This window comes from Pleurodeles waltl, chromosome 6 (assembly GCF_031143425.1).
Source record: "Pleurodeles waltl isolate 20211129_DDA chromosome 6, aPleWal1.hap1.20221129, whole genome shotgun sequence".
Classification (NCBI taxonomy): Eukaryota; Metazoa; Chordata; class Amphibia; order Caudata; family Salamandridae; genus Pleurodeles; species Pleurodeles waltl.
The window spans coordinates 1116625410-1116647050 of record NC_090445.1 but is presented as its reverse complement, the minus strand read 5'-3'; the positions used below and the strand labels follow the sequence as shown (position 1 = coordinate 1116647050).

The window sequence follows — 21641 nt, the reverse complement described above, 5'->3', positions numbered from 1 at the left end:
AAGGGCCACCGGAGCTCTTCAAAATTCGGTGTCGATCTGTTGTAACTAACCCGATACCGAACGCAAACAATACAGTCGAATTTTCCGAGATTCTAACTATCTTTCCGAACCGAAACGCGGAGTGAAAAGGAACACGTCCGAACCCGATGGCGGAAAGAAAACAATCTAAGATGGAGTCGACGCCCATGCGCAATGGAGCCGAAAGGGGAGGAGTCCCTCGATCTCGTGACTCGAAAAGTCTTCTTCGAAGAAAAACAACTTGTAACACTCCGAGCCCAACACTAGATGGCGGGATGTGCAAAGCATGTGTATCTGCAGCTACACATGCCATCAAACATATATATATATGTACACACATATATATATATTTATGTACACATATGAATGAATAGAACTTATAAAGCGCACAGCTACTCAGAAGAGTGTCCCGGCGCTAGGTACATACAGAGATCAGAATAACCGCAGCCCAAACTACATGCTAAATTCTAAACAGGTAGGTTTTCAGGTCTTTTTTTCAAAAAGATCCTGAGCTAGGATAGACCTTAAATAGGGGGAAGCCGATTCCATGTTTTGGCAGCGGCCACAGTAAAGGAAGAGCCTCCCAGAAGAGTCCTTTTAAAGCGCAGGACTACCACAAGGTATGAATTACTAGACCAGAGTGCGCACGCCAGAATATATTACATCACCCTCTTATTGAGGACGCTGAGCCCCTTATTGTAAAAAGCCTAATGAACCAGAATTAGAGCTTTAAAATGTATACGTTGCCTCACTGGCAACCAATGCAATTTTTCACGGATGGAGGACACCGCTTTAGAAAGTTTGAACAGAAGGCGGAGGGCCATATTTTGAATCACCTGTAGCCGATTAGTTAAATAAGCTGGCGCTCCCAAGTAAAGGGCATTGGCATAATCCAGTCTTGAAATGATCAGAGCCCTGACCACTGTCACCGGGGCAGAGTGTGCTCAAAACTGCAAGAATGTTCTCAACATACGCAAGTTCAAGTAGCAGGATCTAACTACAGCGGACACCTGTGCCCAAGATGAGAGCTTAAAATCAAATATCACTAACAGATTCCTGGCCTCAGATATGGATGGAGGGAAGTGTAGGGGCAGTCAGAGGCCAAGCTCCCGTCCAGCCTGGCAAGCCCAAACAGTAAGATCTCTGTCTTATCTGGATTACATGGAGCTTAAGGACCTTCAACCAATGAAGAACTACCTCCATACAACTAGTAAAGGCCACTTTTGCTTCAGATGAATCACCCTCAAAAGAATGCAGGAGTTGAGTGTCATTGGCGTAAGATATGACACTGATATTAAAGGATTCAACCACATAGGCTAACAGTGCCATATAGATATTAAAAAGAGAGGGGCTAAGGGAGGAGGAGCACTGTGGGACAGCCCATCTTATACTTTTTGCGTCAGAGACCTAAGAATTTGTCCAAACAATCTGCTCTTGATACATCAGAAAGGAATTCAACCAGTCCAATTCGGAGCCAGTCTCACCCAGGTGCTAAAACATGCTTAACAAGATGCCATGATCGACCGTGTCAAAAGCCGCTGACAGGTCAAGAAGCACCAGGGCAACTTTGAGTGCAGAGTCTAAGCTGAATATAATAGACTCAGACACCTCCAGTAATGCTGCCTCTGTACTGTGACTGGGAGGGATGTAGTAGATTATTCTCTTCTAAGAAGGCAGTTAGATGTTGGTTCACCAATATGTTAAAGATTTTAGCAGCAGCAGTGAGAAAAAAGATCAGTCTAAAGTTAGTCAAGGAATCTGGGTCTGCATTGGCCTTTTTAAGAATGGGGCAACAAATGCAAAAACAACAGATAATAGACGGAATGCAGACCAAATCAAACATTCACCCCAGTCACAGATCTGGGTTTAAGCCATCAGTTTTTTCTGCTTGCCATGCCATTCCAGTTTGGTCCCAGCCATATGAAAATAATTCTTGAACCTGTTGCCCATGGGAACAGTCCAGCCAGAACTGCTATGCCAGATCCTCCCTGGACAAGAAACAAACATCCTGGCTCCGGTTTCAGGGTATCACCCTTCATCATCCAGGCTAGCTTGAATCTGGTGGCAAAGCAAGCATGGGACCCACGTCTGAGCATACCCTTCCCACTTGAGGCGACAAATGCAAAAACAACAAGATGATGGACGGAATGCAGAACAAATCAAACATTCACCCCAGTCACAGATCTGGGTTTAATCAATTGTTTTTTTTTCTTTCCATGCCATTCCACTTTGGACCCAGCCACATGCAAAATAGTCTTGACCCTGTTCCTCATGGGAACAGTCCAGCCCGAACTGCCGGGCCAGATCCTCCCTGGACTAGAAACAAGCATTCTGGGATCGGTTTCAGGGTACCACCCTTTATCAGCCAGGCTAGCTTGAATTGCTTACTGAATCTGTGTGCAGGTCGGGTCCTTGGGTTTCACCCTGGCTGGTCCACAGCTTTGCAGGAGGTGACCAGAGACAGCAAAAGTGCCTACAATGATAGACTCGATGAAAGGTGTCTGTGACCGGTAGTCACCAAGAGACTTATAACTGTGACTGTGTTTGGTGCTTTAACACACCTGTAGGGGCCTGATACAAACAAGAAATGTAACCACATTCAGCAGATTGAACCTCAACAAGTTCAGTGCTGCAACCTGGGTGGGTTCTTTAGTTGATTGGGCAGTGAGCTTGAGCTTTTGGCCCAGGGAATATCTGATTAAAAATATGTCCTTCCCTCACACTGGTGTAAATGCAGCACGTGTTTACCTCTGCCTGCACTGTCCCATTTCATATCTGTTGGAAGCAAAAACCAGCACATAACCCCACTGCAGGACTACGCCACAAGCCACTACAGGTTTGAGGTTGATTCAAGCGCTGTCATTTCCAGGAAACCATGTGGAGAGCAGACAGACAGAAGGTCAGATCAAGGGAGACACCTGCAGACCTAACATAAAGATGAAGTTAGCAACCTGCAGACCTAACATAAATATTAGAGCAGCTGTTCTGGACAACCCAGAAATGACTATACTATAACCAGCATTGTATTGTGTATCTACTGTCTTGAGGAAGGGAAAATAAAGTGCACTCTAGGAGCGCTTAGGTCCACTGTGTGCATTCCTATCCTAATGTTTTAGTGTCACATATAAGCACTGACAATCAACTTCAAGGATGGATACCCCCAGTGAAACAGCATACTCTATTTTTGTCCTCTGCATTTCATGTTTAGTACCTAGTTGCACCAGGACAAAAATACTTTTTAGTTTTGAGTAAAAGCACTGTCTGGCAACAATTTGTAAGCTGGTGTGATTTGCTTAAGGTTTGTGTCTCAGTTACACATCACCTTCATGAGTGACCTCTGGACTGCTCCATGATGCTACTCTGAGGGTAAAGTCCTGGAGGGCGTATTTGGTGCTCAGGTTTGGGTCCAAGAGAAAGACTAGCCCCACAATAAAAGTGGTGTAGCTTCTTAAAACTGGACTTGTGGTAGATCCTTTAGTGACAAACACGAAAGGTTGGGGCTTGGCATGGGCATGTCCAAATATACTTCTACTCACTATCACTACTTAAAGTGGCTGAATATCTTAAATACAGATAACAACCACTTATTCTGAACAGCAGCAGTGAAAAGAGCAAAACAAAAGTGTATCATGGATTTAGGGCTCCGTGGCAACTCATGGACCTTGCTTAAGGTTTAGGTAATGAGTCATATAACTACATTATGAGTGGCCCATAAGTTCCAATGGGCCCAGTAATACAGGTTACTAGACCCATCAGAATTAGGAGTTTTGATTTTTCGAACTGATTTTTGGCTGTTCAAAGCAGCTGAAATCTCTCTGTGAAACTCCCGGAGAAAACATTCAGGAATGTGCAGAGAAACACAGATTCCCAGATGTTATTCGCCAAAAGCTTGTTATAACCTACCCTCAACCAACCGAATGAACAGGGTCATGGCTAATGGAAATTATGGTGTAATTTTGGGGTGGGAAAGTAAGAGCAATTTTAAATGACCATTCACAATGGGGAAATATTGGGGATGCAGAGCTATATTCAAAGAACCACAACCAAATAAACTACAGTTAAAAACATCTCTGAAAATGGACACTTAATCGTATCTCCTCATTGCAAAGAGCAGACTAAAAAATGGTAATTAGAGTTTTGCAGTTAAGATTTTTCCCAATAAAGATTCACATAATAAAAGGGAAATTGAATACTGGCGTGGAATCAGATACAGCATTGCATTCAAAGCTATATCTGACTACCATTAGTCTTGAGCGACAAAGGTTCCTACTCACAAGGTTTCGCTTAAACACACTACATCATTTGGTAGCATTTCCAGTACGTGGAACTTGGTTTAAGAATCTTCCTCCATGCAGCTGTGATGGAAAGACACCCCAGAGTACATTACACTTTATGCTCTTTTGCACTCTCTATGTTGTCCCGAGAAAACTGTTTTTACGCCCGTTATTTTTATCTAAAAGTATCAAAACTAATCAGCTTGCTTATTTATACATACATAACCTGGGAAACGTGGATATAGTTCAGGCCGTGTTAAATTGTATACAAGCTGCTTATGGAATTCGAATTATGTACCAATAACGCTTTTAGTAATTTTATGATTAAGAAATCTGTATGTTTTATTTATTGGATGTCTTTTATGGTCTTTTTTGTACCGAATAAAGTAAACTGAAAGAAAGAAAGAATACTGGTACCCACCAGAGATGAGTGGTACGGTTCCACACCAGTTTATGCTCTTTCAATGACAGCCTTTGGACGACTCCCTGACAGTTCTCCACAAACTGGCTGCTCAAAGTTTCTTTAACGGATCGTACCAAACCTGTCAAAGAATAAGAAATAAGAAAATTGAACCTAGATCATCAAGGACAGACATAGGCACAACATATTCATAACTCAATTAAATTACTTGGTCAACCACAGTTCATTGTATGCACGTACACATGCGCTCTTTGAAAATTCTGCTCACACTTTCTTATGGCCAACTATAATCAAGGCACGGTCTAGCAAATTTATTTTTTCTAGTATCCATGCCATTCGAAATTATAGAAACTCTTAAGGTCTGAACCTCTAAAAGCCAGCTGTCGTTGACCTGGGTCTGACCTCTTGCTGAGTGTGCAAACAAAAGTCTCTGTTCTGCAGTATTGGGAACATTAAGAATTGAAATCTTTAGACAGTCAGTGTGTGCTTCTTTCCTAGGACAGAATAAGCATAGAAGAGAATAAGGAACTGAAGCATTTTGGGGAGGGCAAGAATGGAAATGAAACGCTTAATTTGTCATTAGTGTTTATTTTTAGGAACTCATGTATTTATTTAGGCAATCCTTGACTGACTTGAATTGAAATTAACTTAAATAGTTTTATTTGCATGTATCACTGCATGTCCCTAATGTGTTCTGGTACGTGGACATGGTTAGGAAGCAGTCAGTCTCTTACCTGCTAAGCTGTCCAATATCAACTGAGATAATTGCAGGAAGCTCCGGTTTATTAGCCAACAGCCTTTGACATGCAGATATTTTGGAGTCCATACCTCTAACTAAAGAAAGCACAACAAAGTCCAGAAAGCAGAGTGCTGCTGTCTAAAAGGCCCAATTTCTGGCTGAAGGTGTCACATGATAGAGTTTATCTCTCATCTCACTTATACCATTAGTAGGCTGGTATGACTCAGGGATAGTCAATGACATGCCAAGAGGGATTCTGAAAGGAAGGTATGGCTGGGTAAGGGATAGCAGCCTGACTTATTTACCTCTGAAAACTGCTGGGCCGCTTCAGATTTAATCATGTCAGACCAGATACTGAAGGCTTAATAGTACTAATTTCAAGTCACAGATGATTTCCATGACATCACAGACAAGTTAAAGAAAGGAATTTATTTAGAACTTGGTGAGTGCATCACGTCCAAGAAGGAGAACTTTTTGTCCCGTCCACCCATTAAGAGTTTAGCAGGCCAGAACATCTGTTTTTTGTAGGATGTCACACGACCACAAAAATGAAGTATAAAACAGTCAAGCATGGCACAGTAACAAGTAGTTTATTCACTAACAATTGAAAGTAAGGACTGTTTGTGTCCCAGAGACAATGTTTTTTTTTGGTTTGGTAAAAACGTTGGCACCATTTGATGAATATTCACAAAAAATGCAGAAGAAAAAAAAACACACTTCAGCTCCTTCCTGGAAAGTTACTGGGTGATCCATCAAGCGGGGGCAAAGAAAAAAGGGGAGGTCCCAAAATGCAAAATAGCCATGCTTTTTCCATGGACTTCTTTAAGAAGCACCACCACAAAAACTGCAGAAAGATATTACCCCTAATTTGGCAGGAAGCTAAATCTAGGTCCACTGATTGTGCTTTTTAGGTCACATGTAATTGTATGACCTCTTGTATACTTTAGTATGCATCTCTGTGGGCTTAAAGCTACCCACCTGCATCTCCTTTGTTTGTTAGTGTTCTTTAAAAAACCTTGCTTGCTAGTGGTCAGTCTTGCCTCTTTGTCCCTGCTTTTTCTCTTTGGTTCCACCCAGGGAGCAGGGACTAACTACTGTATATTTACACCTTAGTTCTTTATCACTTGCTTTGAGGGACTACGTTATCGTTTCTTTGTTGCTCCTGTTACACTGTGGGTGCTTCAGTCTGCAGCTGCTTTAATTTTATTGCAGTATCTCCCTCCCACCGCCTCCCAAGCTGGAAAAGATCAGCTGTTGTTCTCCGATCAGAGCTGCTGCTACAAGGGCACTTCTCGGGGAGTGCAGGTGGGTTCTCTCTTAACTTCTTTTATCTCTCTCATGTTTTCAGTTTCAACCCAGGCAATACTTACACACCTTATTAACAAGTCACTTTAACTCCTGCAGTTAGTTAAGTTTTTATGTAGTGCAACTTGGAACTCGCTCCAGTGCTTTTTCATTCAGATGTTTTATCTAGTATTGCCAAGTTTTAGACTGAGGCATCTTTCGGCAACTTTATTATTATTATTTTTAACCGCGCATTCATGCACTCATGCTACTTTATTGGTATTTTGCTAGTACAGACTGACTCCTGCAGGAAGTTAGGACACCTTAACAGTTTAACACACAGGGGGTTATTCCAACTTTGGAGGAGGTGGTAATCCGTCCCAAATGTGACGGATTTACCACCAGCCGTATTACGAGTTCCATAGGATATAATGGACTCGTAATACGGCTGGTGGTATATCCGTCACTTTACCGTCACTTTTGGGACGGATTACCACTTCCTCCAAAGTTGGAATAACCCCCACAGTGTTTACTAGCTGGTTATACCACTTTTTTTGAATCACACATTCTTGCACACTTGTCATTTCACCTTATTTTTTGTCAGTATGATGGACTCAAGAGCCCCTCATGTAGTTCAGATCACTTTCATGTTTAAACATGCAGTGCCTACTCAGGAGCATTAGCAGACTATCCTGCAAATTCATGTGCTTCCATTAAAACACATGCAGTGCAAATCGGAATGCGCTCTTGCATCGCTTTACTGAGAAGTGCCATTTGCTTTTATTTTTTAATCTTGTAAAATGCCACAGTTCCTGCTGTAGCAATTTTTAAATGTTTTTTTTTTCCAATTAACAAGGTTGCGCGTGTGCGCATTTTTATTTTCTAATGACATTCCTTATATTTAAGTGACAGAGGTTTTTTTTATGTGAAAAGTAGCATCTGCTTCCAAGTTGTGATTCGGGACACGTCTGTGCATTTTTTATAAACACATTTTTTTGCTGTAATATATCAAGTATTACATGAAAAGGAAGAATTCTTTCATAACACACGCAGACGCTTCGCGCATCACAACTTGGGGGCATATAAAGTGGTTGTGTACATAAGCACCCACATGTTACTTTTTATGTTAAAACAAAATTGCTTTACGTGTTACAAACACACTATAATACAGGTTTGATTTTTGGCAGAAGTGTTAATATATTTTAAAAATAAAGACTACTTGGGGGTGTGGCTACCCCAAGATGGCCAACAGGATGCACTACGAAGAGGCTCCCGCCCAGACCCACTTAATCCTACAAAATCCTTTGCATGCCGGACTCCAACGAAGCATCTCCGCCCTGTGCATTTATGAAGCCTTGATCAGCTCTGGATCCTGGGTTCGTTGCCCCTTTGGGTGGCGTGATCGGCAATCGGGCCGAGAGGCCCCAGGGCGGGGAGAACCGCGAGACCTGGATGGACGGAGCCAGCAGCCACCTGCCCCAGAGGATCTGGGACTGTCCCTTGGGTGTGACTGATTCGGAGGCTGTTGGGGTGTGCAGGCAAAGGGCCGGTGAGTCTTTCTGCCCACAACAGAGATGCCTTTTGGGCGCTGCTGCCTGTCTGTGGGTGCTGCCGCGACTTGTCCCTTGGAGTGGAGGCGGACCTGGAGAAGTGCGCCATTTGTAGACATCTACCGCCGCCGAGCCGGCTTCCGTGGCCTGAAATAGCATTCGGCCCTGTGCGGGACTGCCGGCCCGCTGGTGTGGACTGAGGACCAGGGGCTCGTTGGACTGGACCTCACTCGCCCAGGGCGCTGTGGATTGGGGGTGCCTTCCGGGTGATGAGGTGGAGGCTGCACTCTTCACCTGTTGTCACTCAGAATTGCAGGCCGGAGTGAGGTGCGCATTCCAGGTGAGCACGTGTTGGTGGCAGGTCGGTACTGCAGGGGAGGAGAAGAGATTGACCGCTCTCGTCAAGGAGCGCTCGGGAGCAGGAGACAGCAGCAGAGGATTCAGTCGCCTACATGGAGGCATTTGGAATGCCCTGACAACATTTATGTTACACTTAATACCTTTTATCCTCTGTATTGTTCTGCCAAGTGTGACCCACACTGTTCTGGTAGGAGACGTTCCCAGAGCCGCATGTAAACATCTCACTTGCCAGATGTCAGATGGGACTTGCATTCCACGGGGCATCAGTAGGTCTCGGTAGCATTGTCCCATGCTTGGATTTGAGCGCAGGAGCGGCCTGGCAGGCATGATGCACCAGGGGGACTTGACATGGGCAGACAGAAGCAGGCGTGCGCCTCCCAAGACAACACTATAGACCATTATGTAACCCCTGCACAGCGTAGAGCAACGCAGGGGTCTGAGGAAGAACTGACTAGAGTGGAGCTGCTCGCTGCCATCCACAGATCAAGGGATCTGTTGGAAGGCAAAATTAAAACGGTAGATATCGAAGTCAACCTCTTGTGCACAGACCTGCACAAGGTATCCGACAAAGTCTGAGTAGCAGAGGGATCCATGACGGAATTACAGACCGAGATGGTAGCCCTTCGTAAGCAGGTAGTGGCAGCTGCATCGAGGAATGTTGAATTGGAGGCTCGGGTGGAGGATGCGGAGGGGTGGTCCCACTGCAATAATGTGAGACTCCTGGGTTTCCCGGAAAGATCAGAAGGCATCTACTGAACATTTCGTAGAAAACTGGATTGGCAGTGTCCTAAAACCAACTGGATTTTTGCCCATGCTTGCCATCAAGAGGACTCACAGAGAGCTGCTGGCATCCCCAAGGCCTGGGGCCCTTCCTCGTGTCATTATTGCTGTAAACTGAACTATAAGGACACAGACACCTGCTTGCGTGCGGCCAGGGAGACAAAGCTGGCTGGTTTTGAGAATTATAAGATATCGATCTACCCCGACTACAATAACAAGGTACAAACATCAAGGAAGGGCTTCCTCAAGGTTCAAGGCCAAGCTTAGGCCCATGGGACTTCGGTACATGCCCCTGTACCCCACCAGATTGCGGGTCGTCACTCGGGATAAGTCCCACTTCTTTGATTCCCCCGGCGCATGAATGGAGATGGCTGGAGGTTTAAAATAAGGTCTCCAGCACCATGCACAACCCCTGGCGCTCAGTTCCCGCTGAATCATTAGAAACGCCTGGCTCCGGCCGGGGACTGCTGGACGGCGGTATGATGGAGAACGATTCCCCAGCGACAGATGAGGAGATGGGTAGAGTGGTCATCCGAGACAATGGTGATTGCTTCCACCTCTCAGGCTTCTGCATCAGATGGGGGTCCACCTGCTGCCCATACTGCAGACCTTTAAGAGAATTGTACTTTGGGGGAGCCCTATGGTCCAGTTTGAATGGGCTCTCCTGGAGTGTTACCTATATGGGAGACTTGGTGTGATCCGCAAGCCGGTGGGAGAGACCTCCCACTACAATGCCGGTAATGATGGACAGCATGTTGCATTTACCAATACACTGCCCGACATATATGATTGCTACTATTTGGGTGATACGAGTCTGATATGGTAAAACCCCTTGTGTGGGTCCAGAGGGGTGAGCAATTCCACGTTCGTCGTAGGCTATAGTTGGGGCTACCAGGCTTAGGTGCGGTGTCCTACCAGCTTCTTTCGTGATGGAGGTGATGGGGGGGCATTGGGGTTTTGTTGCATCAGTTTCATGACAGTTGTTTTCATATTGTTATTCACCATCACTGTGCGCATAGTGTTTCGAGATGATGGGAGTTTGCTGTGGGGGCTTCGTCCTTTCAGGATGGAGGAGAAAGACTAGGGAGAGGGGTCGAACCCCCTGCAGGAAAGGGCTATAGCAGCACATGATTGATCGACTTAAGTTAATTGCCTGGAATGTCAGAGGGCTCAGGCGTCATTTCACGCATTATAGAATACACTAATTTCTGTGGCGGCAGGGTACACAAATTGTGTACCTCCAGGAAACACATCTGATGGAGGATGAAACTCAAAAGCTAGCTAAAAATGGAGAGGACATCTGTTCACCGCCACATACTCCTCCTATGCACGGAGTGGCCATATGGATAGGTCCCATGTAGACACACCTATAATGAAGCCGATGTGGAAGGTCACTATATACTCCTGCAGGGCACTCTGGAGGGGAAACCGATAACTATTCTTAACACTTATGCACCCAACACTGATGATCATACATTCTATGACAAGCTCCTGGACTTACTGGAGGTGGCAGTGGATACCCCCATTGTCTGGGCCGGTGATTTTAATTGTGTGCTGGATGGCACCAAAGAACAGTTTCCACCCAAACAAAGGGCCAAGCCATTAATGGTGAGGGCACTCAGGAGGGTGATACCCAGACCAGAGGTCAAACCTCCACCTATTCTATACCTCTGGAAAAAAAGTGGGAAAGGGAATTTCCAGTAGCAGTGAGATTCTGGATGGGTTTGCTGATCATCTTTGCACTGTATATGCAGCGGCCCCCTAATCAGGATCAGGAGCTGGAGACTTATCTGCCGGCTGTGGCTCTGCCCAACCTAGGTGATGCGCATAGGCAGGGGTTAGAGGAAGACATCATTCTGGAGGAGCTAAAAGAAGCTATAATGTCGCTTAAGGGGTCTAAAGCCCCTGGACGGGATGGATTATCCTCGGAGCTATAGCGAGCATATGGTGCCACACTTCTCCCCAAATTACTGGAGGTGTTTCAGGGGGCGCCTGAAAAAGGTATACTGCCAGCCTCAATGTGGGAAGGAATTGTCTGTCTTATGTTGAAACCAGTGAGAACAGGGCAGATCCTTTCTCTTACATGCCTCTTCCCATGTTAAATTCAGACGTTAAAATCCTCTGTAAGGTCTTGGCGTTGAGGGTGAGAGGAGTGATTGGTGACCTCGTCCACATTGACCAGTGCGGCTTTATATGAACGCGCAGCACTGCCTTTACCTTACAACTAATTGCTCACCTTCTTCATGAGACAACCCGGAGGGCGCAGGCCCTGGCCCTTTTATCTTTAGACCTGGAGAAGGCCTCTGACATGACTGACTGGGATACTTGTTGAAGATCCTAGAAAGTATGGACTTTTGACCTAATTTCCGTGCTTGGGTATGTCTCTTCTACAACAACTCCTCTATACAGATAAGAGTGGGAGGAAAGCTTTCCAATGATTGGGGAGTGGGCAGGGGGCACTAGGCAGGGATGCCCGCTGTCACTGCTCCTATTAGTACTGGTGATTGAGCCCCTAACATGCTTGATGCAATGGGATATGGCCGGATATGGGATCCGGGTTGGGATGCAAACACACATTATCTCGTTGTATGCAGACAATACCGTGGTTTACCTCAGGGACCCGGAAGAGTTGGTCCCAATGCAGCTACAAGTACTGACGACTTTTGGTAAATTTTCTGTACTCAAGATGAATGCCTGGAAACCATCACTGTTCCCCTTGGGGAATCTGATTGGGAAATCCGCTGACTAAATGCCAGTGGTGGGACTACGATGGGAACTGGAGGGCTTCCGCTATTTGGGGATATGGGTTATGCACACAAGGAGGCACATAATCGCATTGTAGGAAAGTACCATCTTGCCTGGCATGTTACCCCCATTTTTCACTGTATATATGTTGTTTTAGTTGTATGTGTCACTGGGACCCTGCCAGCCAGGGCCCCAGTGCTCATAAGTGTGCCTGAATGTGTTACCTGTGTTATGACTAACTGCCTCACTGAGGCTCTGCTAATCAGAACCTCAGTGGTTATGCTCTCTCATTTCTTTCAAATTGTCACTAACAGCTAGTGACCAATTTACATTGGCATACTGGAACACCCTTATAATTCCCTAGTATATGGTACTGAGGTACCCAGGGTATTGGGGTTCCAGGAGATCCCTATGGGCTGCAGCATTTCTTTTGCCGCCCATAGGGAGCTCTGACAATTCTTACACAGGCCTGCCACTGCAGCCTGAGTGAAATAACGTCCACGTTATTTCACAGCCATTTTCCACTGCACTTAAGTAACTTATAAGTCACCTATATGTCTAACCTTTACCTGGTAAAGGTTGGGTGCTAAGTTACTTAGTGTGTGGGCACCCCGGCACTAGCCAAGGTGCCCCCACATTGTTCAGGGCCAATTCCCCGGACTTTGACACTACCTATATGTAGCTTCACAATGGTAACTCCGAATATGGCCATGTAACATGTCTATGATCATGGAATTGCCCCCTCTATGTCATCCTGGCATAGTTGGCACAATCCCATGATCCCACAGGTCTGTAGCTCAGACCTGGGTACTGCCAAACTGCCTTTCCCGGGGTTTCACAGCAGCTGCTGCTGCTGCCAACCCCTCAGACAGGTTTCTGCCCTCCTGGGGTCCAGCCAGGCTTGGCCCAGGATGGCAGAACAAAGGACTTCCTCTGAGAGAGGGTGTTACACCCTCTCCCTTTGGAAAATGGTATGAAGGCAGGGGGAGGAGTAGCCTCCCCCAGCCTCTGGAAATGCTTTCATGGGCACACATGGTGCCCATTTCTGCATAAGCCAGTCTACACCGGTTCAGGGACCCCTCAGCCCTGCTCTGGCGCGAAACTGGACAAAGGAAAGGGGAGTGACCACTCCCCTGACCTGCACCTCCGCTGGGAGGTGCCCAGAGCTCCTCCAGTGTGCTCCAGACCTCTGCCATCTTGGAAACAGAGGTGCTGCTGGCACACTGGACTGCTCTGAGTGGCCAGTGCCATCAGGTGACGTCAGAGACTCCTTCTGATAGGCTCCTTCAGGTGTTGCTAGCCTATCCTCTCTCCTAAGTAGCCAAACCCTCTTTTCTGGCTATTTAGGGTCTCTGTCTTTTGGGATTCCTTAAATAACGAATGCAAGAGCTCATCCGAGTTCCTCTGCATCTCTCTCTTCACCTTCTGCCAAGGAATTGACTGCTGACCGCGCTGGAAGCCTGCAAAACTGCAAAAAAGTAGCAAAGACGACTACTGCAACTCTGTAACGCTGATCCAGCCGCCTTCTCGACTGCTTTCCTGGTGGTGCATGCTGTGGGGGTAGTCTGCCTCCTCTCTGCACTAGAAGCTCCGAAGAAATCTCCCGTGGGTCGATGGAATCGTCCCCCTGCAACCGCAGGCACCAAAGAACTGCATCACCGGTACCCTGGGTCTACTCCCAGCACGACGAGCGAGGTCCCTTGAATCCAGCAACTCTGTCCAAGTGACTCCCACAGTCCAGTGACTCTTCAGTCCAAGTTTGGTGGAGGTAAGTCCTTGCCTCCCCACGCCAGACTGCATTGCTGGGAACCGCGACTTTTGCAGCTACTCCGGCCTCCGTGCACTTCCGGCGGAAATCCTTTGTGCACAGTCCAGCCTGGGTCCACGGCACTCTAACCTGCATTGCATGACCTCCTAAGTTGTCCTCCGGCGACGTGGGACTCCTTTGTGCGACTTCGGGTGAGCACCGTTTCACTCTACTTCGTAGTGCCTGTTCCGGCACTTCTGCGGGTGCTGCCTGCTTTTGAGAGGGCTCCTTGTCTTGCTCGACGCCCCCTCTGTCCCCAGACGCAATTGGCAACATCCTGGTCCCTCCTGGGCCACAGCAGCATCCAAAAACCCTAACCGCACGATTTGCAGCTAGCAAGGCTTGTTGGCGGTCTATCTTCAGGAAAACACTTCTGCACGACTCTCCACGGCGTGGGGGATCCATCCTCCAAAGGGGAAGTCTCTAGCCCTTGTCGTTCCTGCAGAACCTTCAGCTTCTACTGTCCAGTAGCAGCTTCTTTGCCACCACAGCTGGCATTTCCTGGGCATCCGCCCATCTCCGACTTGCTTGTGACTTTTGGACTTGGTCCCCTTGTTCCACAGGTACCTTCGACTGGAAATCCATCGTTGTTGCATTGCTGGTTTGTGTCTTTCCTGCAGAATTCCCCTATCACGACTTCTATGTCCTCTGGGGTACTTTAGTGCACTTTGCACTCACTTTTCAGGGTCTTGGGTGGGCTATTTTTCTAACCCTTACTATTTTCTAATAGTCCCAGCGACCCTCTACAAGGTCACATAGGTTTGGGGTCCATTCGTGGTTCGCATTCCACTTTTGGAGTATATGGTTTGTGTTGCCCCTATCCCTATGTGTCCCCATTGCATCCTATTGTAACTATACATTGTTCACACTGTTTTCTAATACTATTACTGTATATTTTGGTATTGTGTACATATATCTTGTGTATATTTGCTATCCTCATACTGAGGGTACTCACTGAGATACTTTTGGCATATTGTCATAAAAATAAAGTACCTTTATTTTTAGTATATCTGTGTATTGTGTTTTCTTATGATATTGTGCATATGACACTAGTGGTACTGTAGGAGCTTCACTCGTCTCCTAGTTCAGCCTAAGCTGCTCTGCTAAGCTACCATTATCTATCAGCCTAAGCTGCTAGACACCCTATACACTAATAAGGGATACCTGGGCCTGGTGCAAGGTGTAAGTACCCCTTGGTACTCACTACAAGCCAGTCCAGCCTCCTACACGCATTAATGTGGAGAAAGTAGTGAGATGATTGATGAACTCTGTTGCTTTCTGGAACAGACTCCCCCTTTCTGTTATGGGTAGGGTGACGGTTGCCAAAATGGTTTTCCTGCCTGTATTCAGTTCAGAACTCTGTTTCAGCTGGATATTCAACTCTTTCATAGGCTTGATGCACTACTAAGGTCACTGAAACAGGGCATCTCTTTCCACACTGCAAAGAAGGTTGGAGAAGGGCGGTTTGGCCATTCCTGACGTGTAGCTGTATTGTTACGCAGCTCACCTACAATACGGGACCTGATGGATGACTAACACAGAAGGGTGGGAGATGAGATTGTTTGAGGGGCAACTGGGCAAGGATACACTGCCACAGCTCCTGATGAGGGAGAGGTAGATTCCTGCACCCTGTACCTTACTAGATGAGAGTCACAGCAGAACTGTGGGAAATAGGTGGTCCGTAAAATCATTTGCAGAGCCCCGTTCAGTAGGGAATTGCCTCTGCGGGATCTGGTTCCTTTCCGTGTCATTGATGATTGTCTGTCAATAAAGCAGAGGAGAAGTGGAGGTTGCTTACTGGCATTTAATTTGTATCTGGGTGAATGATGCATAACTTTTCAGAAGCTCAGGAGTTATTCATTGTAGGGCTGGGTCAGTTCCTTCAGTTTGCAAAATTGGAGAGTGTTGCACAGGAGATATAGAGTGATTTCCCAAACAGCCAAGAGCATCGGAGGTCATGGGAGTACTTGTACGATGGGGAGAGGGGAGACATCTGACCTCCCTGTTTTCTAAACCGTTCAGCAATGATAGGCAGACCACAGTCCTCGCAGCATGGGGCACATGGGGAAAAAGCTAGAGGAGCCGCTCTCTGATACAGACGGAGGAAGAGCTCTGGAACTGTTCCTCACTGTGTTGTGTAATAATAGGTTTAGCTCCTACATTTTCACTACGTACAACGCACTATGCCACACCATGTATGCTGAACAAGATAGACCCTGCCAGGGAGGCTAGATGCCAAAGGTGTGGAAAAGAGGGGTCTACATTCCTACACCTGGCCTGGAAATGTGCAGAAGTGTTGGAGAGAGGTTATACACAGAATGATAGCTGCCATGGAGCTACATGTCCCACTGACCCCATTGACTTGCCCGCTGGGAGGGAAACCTAAGCCCAAGGAGTAGAAGATCCTCTATAAACTGACCCATCTGGCCCTGTTGATGGCGAAGACAAGAGTAGCTATTTGTTGGATGGGAACCAGAAGCCTACATGTGACACCTTGGCTGAAATATTTGATGGAATGGGGGTAGCGAAAGAACAGCAAACGTGGTTGGTGGGCACAAATGGCGGTGCAACTGCCGAGATCTTAGCTTGGAATCTGCTGCTTGAACGATTTGCAGAGAGTGGTGACCCTCACATGGAGCCCCTTGCGGATGAGGAGGTAGAACGGCATATACTTGCTGGTATATATTTGTGACAACCAGATGTGCACGGGACTCCTATGGTCCATCAGGATCAATGTGTCAGCCTGGAGACTTTGATTCTGGAATTATTGTGCAATAAATTTGGAGGGCGGTCAGTGCTTAATTTGTAAATGAAAACGTGCCGGTGCCCAAAGCCCTCCTCTTAAATGTGCAAGCACAGGATACTAAGGCCATCTCGGACCTCTTTACTCCCTTTACAGCCTGTCCCCCACCACCCCCTTCATTTCACTCTTGAATCTTTCTGCTCTCTCCCATTGTGACACTTTTTCGTTTTTCTCTTCCTTCGTCTTTCCCAAATGGGCTTTTACTCGCAGCAAATCCTTGAGGCAGAAAATTAAGTGCCGGCCCTCAAAAATATGGGCCGGTGCTTAGCACCGGAAGCAACAAGCACAAATTAAGCACTGAGGACGGTGGGCAGAGGGGACCGGTTGAACATGACGGTTGTGGCTGTCTCCGGGTGGATCGGAGCTCTTAATTCCCTCTCACATTATGTGACAGGAAACAGTGCATTGACACTGTACAATTGTTTAATGTTTTCTGAAAGTTTTAAACGGAAATGTTCTAAGTGAAAACTGAAAATAAAGTTTAAGGAAAAATAAAAAACAAAGAATACATTTATTTCGGTTTTAGACAGCAAATAAAGAAAGATCTATAAAAAGCCCACATTTAGCTGAGAAACAGTGATTTATGGTAATTTACTCCTTTTGTTTGTTCCTACAAAGAATCCAAATGCCGCTTGTAACCACGATAACAATTTTTATGGCCATGCTAATGTACTGGTAAATAAATTCAAACAGGGCTCTGCAAGGATTCCTCCTCCTTAGATCACATACGACTATATCCTGGTGCCACAAATACAGATGTTTACATTATAAAAATTCTTGCATAATTTCAGAAAGCTTGGGTTATTTTTCATCTGAATTTTTTTTCCGAACTGACTGGCTTATTTTTAAAATGTTATTTAAGTGCTTTCTTTGGTTACAGTTCAAGGCAGCGTGCATCTTCTTAAGTATTGTGTTGCAAAAAGAGCTGTTGTAGTCAGAGTTTTGAAAAATGTGCATTTGGTCGAGGTTAGTCCTTTGGAATGAGGGTAACCTGTGGTGAATGGTCAGACTAGCAGAGCCACTTAAAACGTAAAGCAGTTTCCAGCGTAATTAAAATAACTTTTCCCAAAGGTTTCATGTACCTGTCACACGGAGTGTGTTTTGTTTTACCCTTATGTTTGTTCACCAGTACTAATAACTTGATGTTTGTGTGGGGCTTCTTAGCGCATGTCCATGATTTTTAGCTGTTCCTTTAGAGGGTGATAGAGCCAACTCAATGGTTTGTTTTTTTGATGTTTTATATAGTACGAACCCTGGGCAGAAGTGCTATGGGCGGAAAGGCGGACAGCAGACCTGAGCTCCACTCAAGATGCAACGTGTCTCAGAGCGAGATCCTTCTCAGAAACTCCAGCGCACAAAAGTGCTGACATACCGCATTCTTAGCGTTGGCGAACAGAACTTACCAAGGCTTTACCCACTGCTAAAAGAGACCATGCACCACTTCTGGACAGAGAAGCCACTCATGATCTGCTAGGCACCTTCAACTGAGTTAGTCCACCCTAGAGTTCAGAGAACCTGCCAGGTGTTGAAGCACCAGGGATATGCTGACGTTCCAGCCATGGTCAGAAATGGAGTCTCTCTTGATAAAAGGGTCCACAACCCTACCCCGCACTGTTTGTTACAGTACCACATGGCGGTGGTGAGGTTGTGGTCACCCGAACAAGCCTTTCCTTGATGGAGAGTAGAAAGGCTTTTAACGCCAGTCGGATCGCTCGGAGCTCCAACAAGTTGATGAGGAGTCCAGATTCTGCTAGAGACCAGAGTTCTCTGCTCTCCACCCCTCCAGGGTGGCCACTCCATCCCAGGAGTGACGCATACTATGAGAGATTTCCCTGATGAACAGGTTTCCTACCTTTGGTAAAGCCTTGTCTGGTAGAGACATATTCTAGTTGCAGATTCCTTACCTTAAAATTCCCCCAGGCATCAGTCTGGATCAGGAGATTTTTCTCGAGCAGTACCCATGATCGCCGTCAGTTGGCATCTGTCAGCTCCACATCCGTCGCTGTTGTCATGCGCACCGGATACGACACTGAGGGACCTCTTTGGGCGCCACCCCAGCGTGCGGATGTCAGTTTCTTTTCATGACTTTCCACACCAGAAGTGCGGAGTCATAAAGAACACTGACCACAGGTGCCTGAAAGGGAAGCCCAAGTCCATAGTAATCAGTTTGCAGAGTGAGTAGGATGGGTGGGTGGGTTGGTAAGGAATCTGGTAAGAAATCTGCAACTAGAATATGTCACTACCAGATAAGGTGTTACCCAAGGTAAGTAACTTGTTTATCGGACAGAGACTTCTAGTTGCAGATTCCTTACCTTAGAATAGATATCCACCCAGCAATATCATCCCATACGCGAGTCTGCAAACCAAGATCATACAAGGAAGTCCTGCAGGACCAAACAGGCAAAATACCCGTCCCTTTGGACCCGACTGTCCAGGCAGTAGTGCTTGGTGAATGTGTGCAGGCGGAAAGGCATACAGGAGACATGTGCTCCACTTGAGATGAAAAGTGTCGCCATGTGAGTGCCGCCTTGGAAATTCCAATGCAATAAACTGCTGACATTGCATGTTCTCTGCGGAGGTGAACAGATCTTACTAAGGCTCTCCCCATGTTGCTGCCTGACAGATGTCCAGGACTGGAACTCCACGTGCTAATACAGTGGTTGCAGATGTCACTGTATCAGAATGAGTCGCTTTACAGTCAATGCGAGGCACATTTAAATTCAGAGAGCAACCCATCTAGAGATGGTTCTCTGCTGCACTGCCCGACCTTTCTTTGCACCCACATACCCACCAAAGAGTTGATCATCCACCTGGAACTCTGGTACGATCAAGGTAGAATGCTAATGCTCTTTTTGGGTCTAGGCAGTGGAGTCTCTCGTCTTCCTTGGAAGGATGAGAGAGCGTAAATAGTAGGCAAGGTGATGGATTGGCCTACATGAAAGGGCGTTACCACTTTTGGCAAAAAGGAAGCCCCGGTGCGAAGTACCACTTTGTCATCTAGGTCACTGTACCTTTCTTTCTATTCTGACAATGTCAGCAGTTCACTCACCCTGCAGGCAGATGTAATAGCCACAAGGAAGGCTGTTTTCATTGTTAAAAGCCTGAGAGGACAATCGTGAAGAGGCTCAAAAGGAGCACGCATGAGATATGTGAGAACCAAATCCCAATCCCACTGGGGCACGAAGAATGATGTTAGAGGAAACATATGGGTAACACCCTTAAGGAATCTACTAACTATAGGAGACTTAAACAAAGAGGGCTGGTCAGGTATTATCAGAAATGCTGAGGAAGCAGACAAATAACCTTTGAGTGCCTAAAGTAGAGACCTGCTGTGCCAAAGAAAGTATTAACAAAAGGACCTCGGAAAGAGGGGCAGAGAGGGGGTCAACAGACTTGTCTGTGCACCATGCCACAAATTTGTTTCATCGAACAGACATATACGTTTTGGTGGAGGGATGCCTGGCTGACAAGATAACCTTACAGATTTCAGAAGGTCAAAAGCTGTTAATTGCCACCGTTCAATCCCCCACAAGAAGGCGGAGACTGGCCAGGTTTGAGTGGAGAACCCTCTGCTGCTGCTGCGACAGAAGATCCTCCAGAAGGGGCAGTCTGATCGGAGGATCAATGGCCATGCTTAGGAGCTCGGAATACCAAACTCTTCATGCCCAGTCTGGGGATACAAGGATTACTTGGGCCTGGTCTTTCTTGAGCACTCTGGGCAGAAGTGGTACCGGCGGAAAGGCATACAGGAGACATGTGATCCACTTGAGATGAAAAGTGTCGCCAAGTGAGTGCCGCCTTGGAAATTCCAATACGCTAAACTGCTGACATTGCATTTTCTCTGCGGAAGTGAACAGATCTTACTAAGGCTCTCCCCACTGCTGAAAGACCTTGTGCCACCTCCGGATTTAGATGCCATTTGTTATTGACCAGGCGTTATGGGCCGAGTTCGTCCACTCTAGCGCTCAGAAAGCCCGCAAGGTGTGAAACCACCAGGGAAATGCCCTGATGTTCTAGCCATGTCTGGAGACGCAGAGCCTTCTAACAAAAGGATCCACAACCCCACCCCTCCCTGCTTGTTGCAGTACCACATTATGGTCGTGCTGTACATGAACACCTGCACTACTTTTCCTTTGAGAGAGTGAAGGAATGCTTTCAACGCCAGTTTGATCGCCCTAAGCTCTAAAAGATTGATGTGGAGCCTGGACTCCGCCGGAAACCAGACATCTCTGTTCTCCGCCACTCCCTTGTGGCTGCCCCATCCCAGGAGTGACGCATCTGTCACTACTGTCAAATCTGGATGGAGAAAAGAGAGGGATCTGCAGCTGACCCAGTCCCGGTTCAATAGCCACCAATGCATATCTTTCGCAGTTCCCTCCGAGATCTGGACCATGTCAGAGGAATTCCCCTGATGCTGCGCCAACTGGAACGGCAGGCCCCACTGCAAAGCCCACATATGCCATCTGGCATGTGTCACCAGCAGGGTGCAGTAGGCCATGAGGCCCAGCAGCCTCAGAATCATTTTCACCGAAATCCAGGATAGAGACTGAAACATCGGTACCATACTCTGAATATCCTGGACTCAGGATAAGCCCAAAACTGCACCGTGTCCGGAGCAGCTCCAATGAAAGGGAGTGTCTGAGAGGAAGTCAGGTGCAACTTCGGCACATTTATAGGGAACCCCAGCGAATGCAGGAGGTCTGCCATAGTCTGGAGATGGGAGACAGCCTAGGGCAAGCCTGCCTTTAACAGCCAGTCGTCGAGGTTGGGTAAGACTGAAACCCCTGACTCGCGCAGTATAGCTGCGACCTCCCTTGGTGAACACCCGAGGTGTGCTGGTAAGGCAAAGGGGAGGACAGT

General features: G+C 46.7%; 1 protein-coding gene across 2 annotated transcripts in view; it reads right to left on the bottom strand.

Annotated features, from left to right (window-relative positions):
* The window catches only part of MUL1 (mitochondrial E3 ubiquitin protein ligase 1), a 123228-nt gene that overhangs the window by 38136 nt on the left and 63451 nt on the right, over positions 1–21641 (bottom strand). For both annotated transcript variants that reach the window (XM_069240277.1, XM_069240278.1), the window contains one exon: positions 4714–4834. In XM_069240277.1, the coding sequence (XP_069096378.1) occupies positions 4714–4834 (121 nt within the window). The remainder of the gene's footprint in view (positions 1–4713; positions 4835–21641) is intronic.